Raw genomic sequence first — 17877 nt, 5'->3', positions numbered from 1 at the left:
GCCATTGAGGACCACATCACAGGCAGCCAGGGGCAGATAAATATTAATTTTCTAAATTTTTAGGGGTCCTGCAGGCTGGATAGAATGGCCTGGCGGGCCACATCCAGCCTGCGGGCCGCTTTTTGCCCAGCCTTGTTGTAGAGGAGGAGAGTTGGGAGGTGAGGCCTACTGTCAGACCCCTTTCTTACCGTGACTGCTGCCATTGACCTTCAGCAAACTGAAGCAGTAATGAGCACACTGGGGCCCACTGGCCAATCCCCAAAGCATTTTCAAATATGGGATATAAATTGTGGGGGGAAGTAGGTCTCCCATTTGTCTAACAAACTTTGATAAGACAACCTGGAACAAAAAAAGGTAATTGTTTATAAACAAACACCTATTTTGGGGTGATATCAACTAGCCACCATCAAAAGAAAACATCTGGTTTGGCCAAAAAAAATTACTCCAAAATAATATACTTGTGAACTCTCTTTTCAGTTTCATTGAATATAAATTTCACGTTTTGAACAGGAAAGAGATAAAACAAGATAGCTCAAGTTATTGCAAAGGAATAAATATTAAACAATACAGATACATGTAATAACTTTTCATTATATTACCTATCTGGATTCCATGAGAGGAAAACGTAATATGTCTTTAAAAATAAATCTAATCCAGGAACACAGGCTTTAAATAACTGCGTTGCTATTGCATGATGTGACTACAGCACAGAATTACAGTTGTTTCTATGTCTTAACCTTTCTTGCCTTAATATTTTTGAATTGCTATTAAGTCTAATATTGCACTCTGTCTTTCCTGGGTTCTTATTTTTTCAATAAGTATAGTATCCTTGTATTTTTTTTATATGTAGGATGCCAATACATACTCTCAACCATAAATGCATCCTAACATTTTTCTTCCCAGGGTATATCAATAGCACACTTCAAGATTATCAGATGCTATAACAGATGCTATTGCAGAAATGCAAATATCATTATTATTATTAGCATTTAACTGGGCAACTGTAGCTTCTTGTATCAAAATTTTAAATTAAGCGCTCAAGCATAACAAGAATTCTGAAACAGATTAGGTTCTTCCCTATTAATGCCAATGACAACTATGGGGACAATCCACAACTCAAGACAACTGGCGATGGCTCTCTTGGTATTAAGTCAATAGCAGCTATTTAATACAGATTGGGAGCAATGAGACAGTATCTCAGAAACAAATAACAGGTCCTTAAGACCACATAAGAGTAGCTCTGGTAATTCCATTAGAACACTTGAGTATTTCCTCCATCCCAAGAAAAACTGCTGCTGCTTTTAAAAGCATGAAAGGACAATGACACACAAATGAGACAACTAAAACAAGATTTTTCCCTCAAAACTTGAGAAAGGCAGTAGAATTTGGCTAACTTGACGCTGAGGAGGTCGCTGATGGGCTACTCCAAGATAAGACCCCATGATGGTGGAGCTCTGGAGAGGCTCCGAAGGACACCAGTATTCAAGGGCAAGCTCCAGATTAAATGGATCCTTCCGATACAGCTCAGCAATCTAAAGGGAAAGAAAAATGAGTTTCTAAAGAGAAAAATACCAATGCGAATAAAAGGCAAAGATAATAACTATCAGAGAGCATGTTCTACACAACCCTGAAAACCCAAAAAGAATAAGTTATCTCATAGTTAATACTTCATGATTTAAAACTCCATTCCTGAAAATGGCAGTTTCTTAACAACCCACGGCCACAGTATCACTAAAATTTAAATATACTAGTCTCTTAAATATTTAAGTTTTAATGATATTCCCCCTCTATCTATTATCTGTAAAATGTGCTACAAACAGACCCATGTTTCATCCTAAATTAGCATTTGGGTATCTGTGCAATGATCTTAGAATAAACAAGTTAGCATGTGGATTAGAAGCTTTTAATTGATCTCTAAATAAAGGAATTTTCAAAACAATTTTTACTACAAATTCTTCATGTTAAGGATTCATTACGGCTTTAGAGAGGATTTTCACATTTACTATAATTGTAGAATATATGTCATTGTAAAAGGTATCTAGGAACCTTAATTTAAGCATCATAGTTAAGTAAAGGTAACAAAATAGCACAATATTTACCTATTGAAAAGAATGAACTGATTTTGATTAGGGTGGGAAATGTCAGGTCAGCAAATTCATGCCACTACAAAGTAGTTAATGAAAATTTTTACATCTAATTAAACCAAAAAAATGAAGATTTCCACTTCTAATGGAAAACAGTTAAGGCATGATAAACATTGTACTACATTATTCAAAGAGTTTTTTCTATTAAAATGTCTTAAATGTTTTCAACAGAAAAAGCCCAAAATACTTCTTTTGTGCCAAAGTAATTAAAAAAGAGAGCTCACTAAAAGCATTAGATGTTCCAGATCCCGCCGGAGGGAAATAGGTGGTTCATTACCCATCTGCACACTCATATGGATCATACGAGCATCTTCATCTGCACGATTTCTTAGCTGTTTCACCTACACAATTTATGAGGTAAAGAAGAATGAGAATCTATTTTAGCCAACAATGAAAGAGCTATCCAAAAATCCTATTAGAAAATAAAAATAGCAATATAAAAATAAGGTTTATAAAACTTATTTAAAATATCCTTAATAAACTGCTATTGTTGTAATAAATGGTGAAATTCACTGCCAGGTTATGGAATTTCATTTTAATGTTGTATTTGTTTGTTCTCTTATTGTCCAATAGTGGGGAAAATGAAGTTTCGGCAGTGCAAGGTATAAATCAATGAGAAATAATTGAGGTGTTTGTCCATATGGATCCTTCCTTCCCTCCTACTGTGGATCCCTGTATTAGCAGAGGACTTGAGGAACAATTAGGTTTCCTCCACCTTTTATACCCTAAGGCAGTGGCTGGCAACCTAGAATCCTCAGACCAGACCCATCCCATCAAGTGACTGCATCCAGTTGTAAGCAGTGGGTGAGCAAACGGGCGCCCTCCACCTGTGTGCCCCCCTTTGCCACCCGGCTAGTTTTTCTGTAGTGCTGCTTGCCTCCTATCTCTCTCATGCGCAAGGCCCCTCGCTACCAACTACTTTCACCCCTCCGCCTACCAGGCACAATGATCAGCCACCCATGGGCAGGCAGAGCAGGTAGAAGGCAGCTGGGAGCAGAAGCCAGAGCCTCACACGCTGGGGTAGAAGCCGCCAACCCTCCCAGAGTGGTGTGGCAGGAGCAGGAGCCGCAGCTGGAAGTGAGGGGAGCAGAACACCCATGTGGGGACCCATGGTGGGTTGGGGCGGGGAGGGAGGAAGGGTGCTGACCCAAGCCCATGACAGCTCGTCAAAACCACCCATGTGGTCCTTGGGCCCAAATACTTGCCCACTCCTGAAGAGTGGACAGCGCAAGACCAAGCAGGACATAAAGGTGGTCCCAAAAGACAATGCTAGCCAGAAGAATCTAATCTTTCTTGTACACAATACATGAATCCCACTATTAGCACACATGTAGACAGATGGTCCAAGAATAATTTTACATAGCCAATATTCAAAGAAATATTTAATCACTTTCTTTCTCTCAAGACCCTCAAAATCAGCAACAAGAGCCTACTCCAACTCCATTTTCCAATTACGTCAGTATGCTTTGAAACAGACACAAAATTTACTTCATTATTTGTAATGCTACATATTTCTGTACCAAAATAAAAAAAAGATTTAATTAAACTGAGGATTGGCACCCTACTACTCATAGCCCAGATCCAACACAGAGATGCTACTAACCCCTGAATTAGACCATCATCCCCATGGATGTGCAGTGGAAACAGAGGAAGCAGTATGGAATGACCTCTTTTTTGTGTATGGAATTGAAAACTGCAATATTTCTCAAGGAACATCTATACTGAACAGCAACAAAAGTTGTCTTTGTCTTTTGGACCTGGTGATTATATATCAGTCTTGGTGCCAGAAAAAACTATTTGAATCAATTAAAAGTGCCTCGATGAATGCACTATGTCAGGGAGGGAGAGGGAAACACACCACAGCTACTATATGTAATGGAAAATTGTTTCTCACTAATCTCCTAGAATTGTCTGAGTATGTCAACAAATTATTGGATAAACGAAAAACAGCTTTAAGTATTTATTCTGAATTTCAACAAGCCTTTGTTGTTAACAGACTCCTTCACAAGAAACAAACAAATCACTGGATGAGAAAGTTTTAGCATGGATTAAGCAGAGGCCGAGGAAAAAAAAAACAAAGACCAGAAACAAGAATCAATCCCCAGGATGCTAAACAGTAAACAGATGTGCTGAAGAAGTTTGAAAGATTGCTGGTCTGTAATTTATTAATGACCTAGAAAAAAGGTTAAGAGCTGCAAAATATCAAAACTTGAAAATGAAATGAAGTCAAGACTAAAGGAGACCAAAGACACTAACGAACCTAATCAAAGCTAGATGACATTTCAGTCCAGGAATGATGTAATTCAGTGTTGACAAGTGAATGTAACCCACACAGGGGTGGCCAACCCATGGCACGAGTGCCACAAGTGGCAAGGACAGCCTTTACGTGTGGCACACAATAGATAAGGGAGGAAGCAGGAAACACAGCGATAGATAGTGCAGATAGCACAGCAGCAGACTGGACAGGGGAAAAAGATTAGTGGTACTTGGGGGGGTGCAGTGCTTACCTTGGGGCATGTCTGCCAAAAAAGGCTGGCCCCCGCTGCTGTACAATATCTGAATTATGAAAATATATTTTGAGGTTCTAAATTAACTGCATCTACGCAAAAAAAACCATTTAATCACGGACAGCTCAATGAAGACTACCCTTCATGCATCAGCAATCAAAGTACACCAATGTCAGGATATTCACTAATAAGGCAGTAGAAAAAGTAATGCCAAAATTATTATTTTTATAGATTGATCAACAGACATAACCTTGAATAAACACCTTATTCACTTCTAGTCACACTAATTAAAGAAAGGATACAGTGGAACTAACAGTACAAAGGTAAGTGGAAAAAAATGACAGACATAAAGACATTTTTCTTGTGAAAAGAGATCACAAAGTCTGTCACTATTTATTGTAAAGAGAAGACAGTAAAATGAAGTGCACAAAACAGAAGTCAGAAGTGCCCATAACAATGAATAGGCATGCATGGGGGAAAACTGGGCATTTTTATTTACCTATCCAAAATGCAAAGAACAGCCAATGACATTTAAAAGGCAACAAATTTACAATTTAAAGCTTGTTTTATGCATAATTATCCCATGGACCTCACTACCACAATATTTTGAAAGAGAGCATCAAAAGTTACGCAGTGTAATTACGGGTAGTCTCTTATGCTTCAGGGCCTAAGCCAACCACAAACTAACAGAATTTGGAAAGAAAATATATTTTACAGGCAACTATTTCACCACTAACAGAAAAAGAAATAGCATAATTGATGGGCAGACCTGCTTTCTAGTCCTGGATAGCAAATTCTGTTCCTAAAGAATTCCAGTCAAAACCAAAATATTCCAGGGAAAAGCTTTAATTTTGACAAATCAGCAACTAATTAAGAAAAAGTCCTGCCCACTTCTAAATAAAAGTCATTACTACAATGCAAGCATTCAAAGACCTACCTGAAATAAGTCCAGCTCCTAATGAACATATTATCTACATTATAGAAACAGCCTTTGCTGGCAGCCTTGGTAGAAAGGCCACAGCCTGTTACAGTACGTTATTTTCCTAGAGGGATGTTAAACTCATCCAACCACATGGGCCAGATAAGGGACACTGAGCTGGTCTGCGAGCCAGAATGAGATTGAACCCCTGTGCAATGCCCAAGGCACCCAGTCTAGCCCACGTGCTACACACAACATGTGCTGGCCTCACATATGGCCAGCATGGGACATGCGCTGCCCACAGCACACAGGCTGGACCCAGTGCTTCAGGTGACAAAGGGAGTTGGGTCCAGGGTGCAGGAGGCATATAGCACCCTGCTGGACAGGCCCTATGCACTGTGTCCAGGGAGTCTGAACCTGCTGTGCCGTGTGCAACACCAGGTCTCCAGAGTGCCTATGCACAGTTAGCTTTGGGGCTAACAGGAGCATACATGGTAAATTGGACTGGCTGCTTGTGCTGCACACAGCACAGGGGGCCACCACAGGACATGCACTGCATACGATGCCCCGCTGGACTGGTTCTGTGGGCTGGCTCTGACACAGCTCAATCCAGACCAGTCCCAGAGCCAGAATACAGGTCCAATCCAGAGGGTCACTGCATGCAGCCCTCATTCCAGACCAACCCGTGCTGTGTGCAGGGTCCAGTCCATACACTGCACACAGGGACAGAGACAGGGTCAGCATGTGCGGTCAGTCCAGAGACCCACAGGCCAGATCACACAGCTCCATGGGTCATATGACACCCCTGCCTTACTATAACTCCATGTAGTTGCTACAGAACAAGACTGAAGCATGCTGATGAGGCTATGGAAACAAAAGATGCTTGCTGATATGATTAGAGCCAAGCCTGGTCTATGGGTTAGGAAAAGGATTTAAATGCTAAGCTATTTAACACAAAAATATTTTAAAGCAGAGTAGCACTTAGTTAAACAGTCTACATTATGCTTATGTGCCCTCAAAAATATCCTTAAGGCTTTAGGGAGGGTTTTCTTTCCAGACATTATTTTCATTCTGCCAACCTAAGATGAAGAAAAAGATAGAGCCAAACCACACACAGGAAGACTTCAATCATCATTTGGCAACTCAAACCAAAATGCACAGCTTGATGCAGTGAAAGTCACAAAATAATGCCTTCACCAATTAAATGAAAATCCTGCACTTTTCCCAGAGCTCCGCCTTGCAATGCATAGCTACAAGGTCTTATACAAATGAAACAGCTCAGACTGTTTCGTGCACGTCACTTTTCACTTGTGCAACAGCAGCGTTCCTGTTTCTGGTCATTCAAAATATTGTCACAGGGACAATATTCTACTACAGGAAAGGATAGCACCCCAGAAGTCTGTAATTAGGAAAAAATGTAAAAACCTACAGAGACAGCACGGTTGTAGCACTGATCCTTTCTCAGTCACAAGTCTCCTACTGTGCTATTATACCTTAAAAAGCAGTAATATTCAGTAAAATCATAAATATTCACAAACATAGTTTGTTTTTTTTAAATGTCACTATACTTTCCAAGTTGGATTTTTAACCAATGTATATTGGAAAACTAAGCTCTAAACTGTGTTCATTTCAAACAGTTGCAAGTTTTCTGAGTCCTAGCATTTCAAGAGTATGGTGTTAGATGCCTTAGAACACACTCTAAATTTTATAAAATTGTTATATGGTTCTGAACATGAAATCTGGATTGCATGACAAAATTCTCATCAACTGTCCATCCAAACACACACGCAACTTACTTTCATTGGCATGAGGGCAAGGAAGTCTGTGACAAGGTTATGAATTTTGCGAATGTAAAATTCTTCCTGATAGAAATTGTCAGATCCCACAACTGATTCAGTAAGGAAGAGGAAGACATTATCAGCAATAGCTAGCTCTGCCATTGCCTCGTCTGCCTCAGTAAATTCTGCAAGAGCTATAGAGAGAATTAAGGAGAGAGATTATAATTATCTGTTACCAAAAAACCCAAAAAACATATGGTTAAAGTTTCTGGCTCACCTGCAGATCAACCAACTTAAACCACTTAAGTCTTTCTGATGTACAAAAGAGTCGACACCAACAGTGATGCAAATATTGAGGCACATTCCAAAATATAACCCACTTAACAATTCACTGCACAACACTGGTGTGACCAAATCTCATTATACAAGACTGTTGGGTCCCATTAATTAGTAATTAAAATGATCTTTTAATAAAAACTTCACAATATCAAGATCCTTTGTTTTAACATCAAAGGAAATCTATTCTAGAACAGATTCAGTTCTGCCCCACTGCAGAATTTGGAAACTTCAAACTATGAAATACATTGAGTTAAATATTTCTCATGATACGCTCTGTATTCCAATAACTAGCTATAGTGGAACAGATGCTTAAACTCACTACAGGTTTCCCTCGATTTATGCGGGTTCCATATATGCAAATACGCTCTTATGCGATCACCCTTTTTCTACCCAAAATTCCTTATATGCAAAATAAATTCACTCGTGCAATCGAGGCTCCGCTTGTCCCCACTCGCCCCAGACCATAGGCTGCACTGTTCCGTGGTGCAGGCAGGTGGTGTCGGCTGTTCTCAGGTCTGCTGCAGCAGGTACTGGGATGAGCAGGAGAAGCGGAGGCCTCAGACTGCAACAGGCAGCAAGACAGCAGGAACTGTGAGTGGGTGTGGGACACAGGATGGGGGGGCCCAGCTCCTGCTTCTACGCGTCCCCCCAGGGAGGGCTGCCAGCTGGGGGGTTGTGCCAGACTCTTCCCAGCGGGGTGTGGGCCCCCAAATCTTCGTGCAGAACAAGAGCAGGCTGCCACTGCAGGCTAGGGCTGGCGGTGCCTCCAGGCTCTCTCCGGCACTCAGCGGGCATGTTGAGGGGGCTACGCTGATTTCTGGGGTGGCAGCAGCCCCCTCCCAGGGCCACCACTGCAACCCCCAGCCTTGTTTGCAGGAATGAGGTGGCAGCACTGGGAAGGGGCTGCTGACACCCCAAAATTTGCCACAGCACCCCCAACCTGCCTGCTGACTTCCAGGGAGAGCCTGGTGGTATCACCTGCCCCAGCCTGCAGCGGCAGCCTGCTGTTGTCCCACATGAACATCCAGGGACCCACGTCCCACCAGCAAGAGCCCGGCAGAGCTCCCAAGCCCACAGCCCTCCCGGGGGGTATGTAGAAGCAAGAGCCACGCCCCCCTGTCCTGGGCTCCTCACCCACTCACAGTTCCTGCCACTATGTTGCCTGCTGCAGCCCCCGGAGCTGCCAACAGGCTACACTGCACCCCTTCCCTAGTACCAGCCTCACTCCTCCCTCCCTTACTGACACAGGAATGTATCCCTATTTGTTCCGTTATAAAGTGGGTTTGCTTTATGCAAATTCAATTTATATGCTGCTCTCTGGGAACGCATGTACCGCATAAAACGAGGGAAACCTGTGGCGCAAAAGATTAAGGGTGCACCAATAAAGGTTTTTTGGGCCCATACCACTGGCCAATTATTAACGAGCCATATCAGCTGATAAAGATCTGATAGCCAATACGCAAGCCTGGAAGCTTGGACAGCAGCATCCAGCTGGTAAATCTGTTGGAAAGAAGAGATGGGGAGCAGGGAAGGGGAATGGAAGAGGGGCACAGATCGAGGTCCCCGTGATGGAGGGAGAGAGTGGGGCTGGGGCAGGTGATGCACAGTTGGGGTGGGGTGGGATAGAGCCACAAGCGGTTTGTCCAAGGGGCATGGGGAGTGGTTCCCGCTGCTGCGTGCACCCGCTGGGAAGGTATGGGCAAGGGGTGTACCCCCTGGATCTATGCATGGGGTGAGGGTGGGCTGCTGCTGCAGGCTGGGGCTGGTGCCAGGCTCTTGCCGACAGAGGGGGCTAAGCTGGGGCAGGCAATGGTAGTGTTGGGAGGAAGGGACTTCGGGGGGCTACAGCAAATTTTGGTGTGGCTATAGCCCACTCTGTAGCCCTCCCCTGCCCCAAGAGCCACTGCCACCCACCCTGAGCACAGCCCTGGCCCAACCCCCCTGCCGTAAAGAGCCTGACACTGCCCCTGGCCTGCAGTGGCAACTCGCCCTCGTTCCACACACAGATCTGGGGGGCAAATACTTTTCATGCCTCCTTTGGGGGTGCACACAGTGGCAAGAGCCACCTCCCATGGACAAGCTGCTTGAGGCTCTGTTCCACACCCTGCCCTGCCTGGGCAGTGCCTGCCCTTGCTCCACTCCCTCCTTTGCTGTGGGGACCTCAATCTGCGCCTCATGCCCCTTCCCCCCAACAGACTTACCAGCTGGATACTGCTCTCCACATTGCCAGACTGCACTCCTGGCCCCATCCATGCTGCTGCGCCCCTGCACACAGCATTTATTGGTGACAAAATCAGCCACATAAGCCAAAAAAAGCCGATTGCCAACAACGTCAATTTTCCTTTTACCAGAGCCGATTCAATATGGACCAATGTATCAGTGCACCTCTACAAAAGATTATGATACAAATCTATTTTTGTTTCTTAAATGAGAGATTTAGGCAATGAAGTAACATTAATGCTCTTAAGATGCAATCTCTCATATTTTTTTAGTATCACATTAACTTCCAAGTGAAAGGGAGTTTGCATATTACATATGAAACTGCAAATATTTTTAAACTTGTGCACATTTCAAATGATGCGATTCCCAACAGCCAAATTTCAAGTACTGCAGACCAACAGTAACACAACTTTATCATGCACAAAATAAGTTATTGTAGCATTTACAAATCCTGAAGACGTGGCTGTAACAAGTCTGCTCCTTTGGATCAATTTACCTGTTACATCAGATAACTGAGATATTCCTCGTAAAGCTAATGCCCATGCTAATCTAACAGTAGCTTGCAGTCCTGGTAGTTTCCACGGCTGAGATTCCTGAAGACGAGTGTGGATTGTTGCTATATACTGTCTTTCCGTTAGCAGAGGCAGCTGGTGCATCAAATCTAGAAAACAAATGACTCATCATTTTATTTCCATTAAAATAAATATCTAGTATTCTTAGCCTAGATACACTTTTATCACAAATAAATCTTTCTTCATCTATTAAAAGTTAAAATTAACTTTTTGTACCTTTTTTAACTGATCAGTTGATTCTCTCAAATGGTCTGAAGGCTAAATAATCTATTGTATGCATCTATTTAAACAGGCTTTATTCAAATCAAAATATTCCTTCATATAAAAGCATCCGGTACAGGCTCTGAATGCATGTACGAAGCCGTGTATCAAAGTAACAAAATCAACCTAAAAACTTCCAAAAACTTCCCCTTCCAAAACCAAGAGCTTCACCCTCTTAAACACTAACTTTTGTTAGTGACCTTACAACAAGCTCTTAAAATTATCAAATTCAGATTCAATCAGCCTAAAAGGGAAGAAAATTCCATAGCAAGGGAACTAACCAATTCCTATGAATCATATTCAGCTGAGAAACAAACACTGTTCTCAGTTTCCTCAGTTTAAAAGAAAAAAGAGTATCTCATTACACACTGAAATAACAGCATGAATGTGCAATTACTCACTCCCTTGCATTTCCTTTATTAAAAAAGGAAATTCTATGCAGTTGCTGTATGTACTGAACTGAAATTAATAACTGAAATGAGCAAGTCAATATAACTGTTCATCAACTGGGCAATTTCCTCTATAAATATAAGAATACATACATGCAAAAAGACTAAAGTATACATAGCTCTTTGTTGCCAAAAGCATTACAAACAAACATTTTAAGCCTCATCACCCTGTCAGAATTCTCTCAGCCCCATTTTACACGAGGAAATGAAGTCACAAATAATTTAAGTGAATTAGGGAGAAGAACTACTGTAAAAGAGCAAGAATTAAAACTGAAGAGATCTTGGCTATGAGTACTCTATTCACTTTCATTTGAACTTACATAACAAACCAGAGTTTTATCTCTACTACTAAACACTGTACCTCAAGTAGTCTTAAGGCTAACATTCATCCCACTGAAGTACTTTCATTATTCTAAGAAATATCCTGCTTGCTATGTATACTCCAGAAATGTATATGCCTTACTGTAGTAAATTATGATAAGTACTCACTTTAAGTATCACCAGCAGTAAATTTGGTTAAATAGTAAAGTACCATTATCCATACTTTAAAATCCTCAGAAAAGCACCACCCTTACCTTCTTGATCCTCTGTGCCTTGTTCTAGAAAACTGACATCAAAGCAGTAAAGGACAGCCATGAGGAGAGATAAGTTAACACTGTCCAGTGAGCCATCAGCTTCAACCGTCACTTTCTCCAGGTAACTAATAAGTATGAGAGTATCATCCTTGCTGAGGGGTGACTGGCAGGTCCAGACAAACAGGCTTTCAGCTAATGATAGTCGGCATTCTTTAATGAGGTCAGAAACCTTAAAAAAAAAAAATCAAATTTAAATTTTGCACACAATAAAATCAACAATTTTGGCCTGTGTTGTTCATTTGGTCAATACAACCAGGACCAACTATACATTGTCATTTTGTATCCAAAATAAATGTATGAAATTGCAGTTTTTTAAAAAAATGTAACCGGCTCAGGCAGGAGCCGCATTACTAGGGGAGCCACAGGGGCAAGTAGCCATACAGAACATCTTACACAGGTGAAGGGAGTTGTTCACCAGGGGAAGATTAGGGTAATTATCCCACCACAGCTGGTATAAACCCGGCAGCGAGAGAGAGAGATAGACCGCAATCAACAGCCAAGAGAACCTGGGACTGCAGACCTTGAGATGCTGCAGCTGGCAAGTAAGAAGGCGGAGTACTCACCTGAGGCCCACAGCCGAGACAGGAAACCCAGGGGAGAGCCGGGACACCAAGGGATCAACACGCCAAGAAGAACCCCAAAGTAAAGGGCTCTGGGGCAGCACACAGGCAGTGAGAGTGGCATGGGGCCATCTGTGCCAGCGGGCAGCCAAGGGTAGAGCCAGGTTCCTGATCAGACACAGGGAGATGGCAACAGAGGCACCTGCCTACTCAACACCAGTAGAGACACTGGCATCGCACCCCACTAATGAGTTAATTAGTGGGGAATACACAGCCTGGACAGAAATAGCTTGAAGCATCCAGGACGCTCCCTGGTTTAAAGAGTTATCTTATCACCTGGGGGGTTCCGTTTGCTACTAAGTTAATTAGCAAGGCAAAGGCGACTATGTAACTCCTTGTTAAAAATAAAGTCAGCACTGTGCAAGTTTACCATCTGGGTGGTCTGTAGTGTTCTCTCGCCCCAAAAATTAACGCTGAACATTTCTTTCTTCCCATCAAAGTCATGGAAAGAGAGTTCAGAGGGACAGAGACAGACCCCGCCACCTGCCTCACAAAAACACGACTTATTTAATTAGATCAATTTTTCACTTCAATCCCCATTAATGTGAATTACATTTACACATGCATACTAACAAAATAATTATCAAATTCTAAATGTGCATATTTATATGCTCTCCAAAATGTATAGAGCAAGGTATATGACTCTTACTGCACAGACCACATTTCCAACACATATTCTACATCTATACTAGTATTCAAAGCCTTGGTAGGATCTCCTCTAAAACTGCTCACAAATTGTACCCCTTCAATTTACTCTAGGAACAAACAAACAAACAAAATTGTTTGCTGACTTAAGAAATATCAAATGACTGCTACTTGCCATAAAACAAATCTGTAATACATTATGAATCAAGCAGTATGAAAACCTACATAAAGACTGTCCAAGCATCTCCATACTAAGGGTATGACTGCAAGCGTCTAATTATTTTCCAAAATGTTATGTTAGGGTTAAATTCAGTACACCTGCTCTCAAACAGGGTTCTGTTTTGCCTTTTTCCCCAACAGTTACACCAAAATGACTCACTTGTTTTTAAACACTTAAAAAGTAAAAACATACATTTTATCTGCTAACAGTTTTTGCAACACATATTGGAAAATCTTTTACATAAAATGAAGAGGATAAATAAAAACTTTAAATTTGAAAAATACTTCTGACATCAATGATACAGGATCTCTGAAAGATCCAGTGAAAATTAAATTTAATTCGACTCAATTCTGAGAGATCTTTAAAAACATACTTGAGCATACCCACTATTTTTGTTTAAATAACAAAACTAGCAATCAACCAGTACCCAACTTTCATTGTCCTTATGCTTTTACTAATCAAATAAAAAATATTTCAGTGGATTTGTGCACATATGCATAGAGTTTTATGTAATCTGTAGAGGATTTTGGAGTATGGTCAAAAAAGGAACGTGTGGAAGCAAGCAGAGCTCTGAAATCAATATTCTCATCTGCTTTAATACAGGTTTATCATTCACATACATAATTTTAACAGATCATTATCCTTTATACGATTCCTATAGTGGCATGGCATAGGGCGCCCTATAGCAATGCACTACGTTGTCATATGATGTGCTATGGCAATGTAGCGATCATGTGAATCTACAAATGATCACCGGCTACGTCACTGCAGTGGTGCACTCCACAGGTATAGCACACCACTATGGTTAAATTTCACCACTGTCACCGTGCGCCATGCTTTAGTACTTCCAATAGGTAGTACTAAAGCACGGCGCCATAGCAATGTCGCTGTACGGCGACATGTAGACTCACCCATAATGTACAAACTTTTTCCTTCTTTTGGGGGTGCACAATGTCATGGTTGTATATATTATACTTTTCAGAAAAAATGCTTACCATCAATAGGCTCAGAAATAAAAGCTGCAATATTAATGTTTAGGTCTGATGTAGTTCCTGCTGCAGACAAGGACTCCCATCCCCATTTAACTTTAAAAAATGAAAGAAGAAACTCTGTATTTTCAAGCACTTTTCAGTTTTTACTATCAGAGGTGCTTCTTGCCATGTTGAAGAATTATACAAAAGCCACATAATTTCCCCAAGCAACTGGGCCCTCTTTTGCCCAGTCTGTATCATACTGGAAGCTTGGTTATCCATTTTTTCAATTCTAATTTGCTGTTTAAATTTGTGGCAATTAAAGTAAAAACAATTTTCATTTTAAATGATACACAATATGTTTCCTATTACATTTGTTCTATTCTTCTCTTTGGCGTTCCTTTACTGAAGGCAGAGAGAAGTTGCTCTGATAGCAAGTAGGGGCAAAAAAGCAGAACAGGTAGGCAGGTAGTAAGCCACCTACACTGGGCACTGCACGAAGTATAAGAGTTATCCACAATATTTCATCCATCAACATACAGCTTGCAGAGGGGGGAGAAAGGTCAGGAGGAGACAGAGAGAAGGAAATAAAATGCATCCCAGGGGTAATTTTTGAGAGGGGAGAAAGATGTTCACTTCAACCCACCAGAAGACATAAAGGAAAAAAAGACACCAGAATCATTAGAAAGAGGAGAAAACAAGAGTACTGAAAGACATGGTAGTTAGCCACTGCTACCAGAAGAAAAATAAAAGGAACCTAACAACTGTCCTAGTCCAGAACCATTCATGAAAACATGAAGTTCCATTTTGTGTTCACTGGCTGTGAAATAACCAACTGACCAGCCTGTGACTGTCCTCCACTGTCTTCCACCTATCTTTCTACCCAACACAGACCAGCCAGCTACTGAATTTCTTCCCCATGAGAACTTTCTTTTTCTTCAGTACAATGTCCAACATGACTATCAAGAGCACAGTCTGGCTGAGTCATTCCTATTCTCCACCGCTTCCCTGGTGTTCCCATTCCAATCTGCTCCCAAGTGGCAGCAGGAACAGGTGGGGGAAAAAAGGTGTACATTTTAACTAAGTGAATAAACTACCATTGGAATTTTACTTAAAAAAAATACCCACCTAAATTTAAGTACATACATACTTATAACTGCTTACAGAATCTCTTCAGTAATTAGGTAGAACAACACTCATTTACCTCTTTCCGATGTTTCTCACTGCCCAGGCCACGCTCCCTCTGTAGTTTTTCAAACTCGTTGTTCAAATCAATATGAGACACCAGAGTGAGGATCTTCTGAGTCAAACCCTGTTCCATCAGCTCATCTGTAAAACGTGTTGTCATGGACACCAACTCTGGACTTTAATGAAAACAGACAATATGTGTAGAACTATAATGGCAAATAATGCTATTCCTGATCACCGCAGAAGAAATCTGCAATGTATAAAATGAACAAAACCTACCAAAGTTATTTGAAAATGTAATTGTCTGTTTTTGCAGTTAAGTACAGAGAGAAATTAAAAGAGTATTTTATTTTTTATATATACGTATATGTATCTATATCTATATATAGATATAGCTATAGATATACATACATACATATACAGCTATACTATATAGATATACATATACAGCTATACATATATACATACAAAGATATACATATATAGATATATATACACATATATCTCAGTAAGTAGCATTCCCTTAAAGTGTTTCGACGAATGGCTACAAACTCCTGAAATGGCAAAGTTTCCAGAATTTGGGATTGAGTTGACCCTAACAAAGCAGCTACTTAATTTTTTTGTTGAATGACACTACTCACCACACAAGGCAAATGTACCTTAAGGCTATAAAAGCCATGCTAATCAAGTAATCTTTTTACTCCTATATATTTAACATCCTAGATATAAGGGTCTTGTACATAAATATTTCAATTTATGAAGTTTCAAAATGCATATCTTTGTAATGAAAAAACAAAATTCTATTGAGCATTATTGATTTTGGTGAGTAACAAGTTTATGTATCAGTTATCTTCCTCGACAGAAGTGGAGAACTGCCCACTTAAAAGTAGCAAAGAAACTGGTTCCTTGCCTTCCAGAATCTATATCAATGAGAAGTACAGACAGCGAGTGGTAGAGTTATTATTCATATTGTACCAATGTCAAATAAGGCATTTCACAAAAGAGCTATATTCCTTCTTCAAAGGACTTTCAACCTAAGTTAAAAACAAAACAAAGGGATATGAGTATAATATGTGGGACCAGGAAGGAAGAGGGGGGAAAAAAGATATTAAGATTTTACAGGCAACTGGAAGACTATGGACAACTATCTTTTTTTCCTGTTAATACCAGTTCTAGCATATTATAACTATCTCAGAAAAATACACACTGTAGAAGCAGATTTTGCACTGGAAGTCAGAGAAGAGGGGTAAGGGGGAACTATCAAAGTCCATCTCTCACAGATTACAGGAAGCTTCCTGTTCATCATAAGCCTGAAAAGATGAAATTCAGCCCTCCCACACTTGAGAAAGTTTTTATTCAACATCTCTTAATCAAGATGCGACTCATTAGATGTCAGCTATATATACTGGTTTGGCAAAACATTACTCTGTCTTCATATGAAAATTAAGGTGCAATCCAAAAGGTATTTGTTTGCTGTCCCTTGAGACACTCAAAAAGCTTCCAGAAATAAGGAAACTGTTTCCAATCAGATGCTATATTCTCTAGGGAAGTAACAACATAAATCACTGTCAAAATATACATCTGATGTACTGTAATCTTCCCAGACAACAGATTCCTTAAAAAAATAATCTGTCCTTGTCAAATTAGGTATGAAGAGCCAGGGTTCCAGAAAAGAACACTTTTACAAGGGGTTCCTAACTCTACTTGAAAAAAACCCAGCTATTAGTGTCAGAAGTAGTTATGAAAATGTTTCTCTTTGGCCAAATAGAATTCCATAAAGCCAAAGGCATTTAAAAAGGATTTAGTAAATACAGTATTAACTCCAATATAAGATGAGGCTTCCCCCCCAAAAAATATGGCGGGGAGGGGAAAGGCTGGTCTTGTACTCACATACAACATGGCCTGTATTGGGCAAACATCCTGATGGGAACCACCTACCACGTTTTTTCTTTTAATTTTGTGTCTCAGGAAAAAGTAGCCAGTTCCAAATTCTATTGAGTGAGCAGAACTCAATCATTCAAGTATGTGTACCACTACCACCAGCCTGTGTCCTACCACCCAGAGACATCAGCCTGGGATTTCCAATACTTCCAAATCCATGGCAGACATTCTAATATTATAAAAGCCTTAGTCTGTCTGTCCGTAACACTTTATTTGCACACCAACTGCTTGCCGAGGCAGCCAAACAGAGTGCTCTAGACAGACAGAGACACATGGCGGAGCGCCAGTGGGGACTGAGGGACCCCCTCCCCCCCTGCTCCTTGGAGGCAGAAGGAGACAACAGGAACCAGAGAACCACCAGGATGGAGGGGATGGAGCAGGGGGCCAAGGCCAACACCACTGGCCTGGCCCCCCTCCCTGCCCCTACAGCCAGGGGCCAGAGCGCCTCACCCACCTCCCCCCCCCCCC

General features: G+C 41.1%; 1 protein-coding gene across 1 annotated transcript in view; it reads right to left on the bottom strand.

The window, feature by feature from the left end:
* The window catches only part of NUP205 (nucleoporin 205), a 91899-nt gene that overhangs the window by 55938 nt on the left and 18084 nt on the right, over positions 1-17877 (bottom strand). The window contains exons 5-11 of the mRNA XM_019514991.1: positions 15485-15644; positions 11765-11993; positions 10404-10568; positions 7367-7542; positions 2369-2485; positions 1395-1532; positions 189-339 (exon numbers count right to left, since the gene is read on the bottom strand). Coding sequence (XP_019370536.1) covers positions 189-339; positions 1395-1532; positions 2369-2485; positions 7367-7542; positions 10404-10568; positions 11765-11993; positions 15485-15644 — 1136 coding nt within the window. The remainder of the gene's footprint in view (positions 1-188; positions 340-1394; positions 1533-2368; positions 2486-7366; positions 7543-10403; positions 10569-11764; positions 11994-15484; positions 15645-17877) is intronic.

This window comes from Gavialis gangeticus, unplaced genomic scaffold (genome assembly GCF_001723915.1).
Source record: "Gavialis gangeticus isolate Ggan-Ray unplaced genomic scaffold, GavGan_comp1, whole genome shotgun sequence".
Classification (NCBI taxonomy): Eukaryota; Metazoa; Chordata; order Crocodylia; family Gavialidae; genus Gavialis; species Gavialis gangeticus.
Note: the sequence above shows the minus strand (reverse complement) of the source record. Positions and strands in the feature narration are given on the sequence as shown.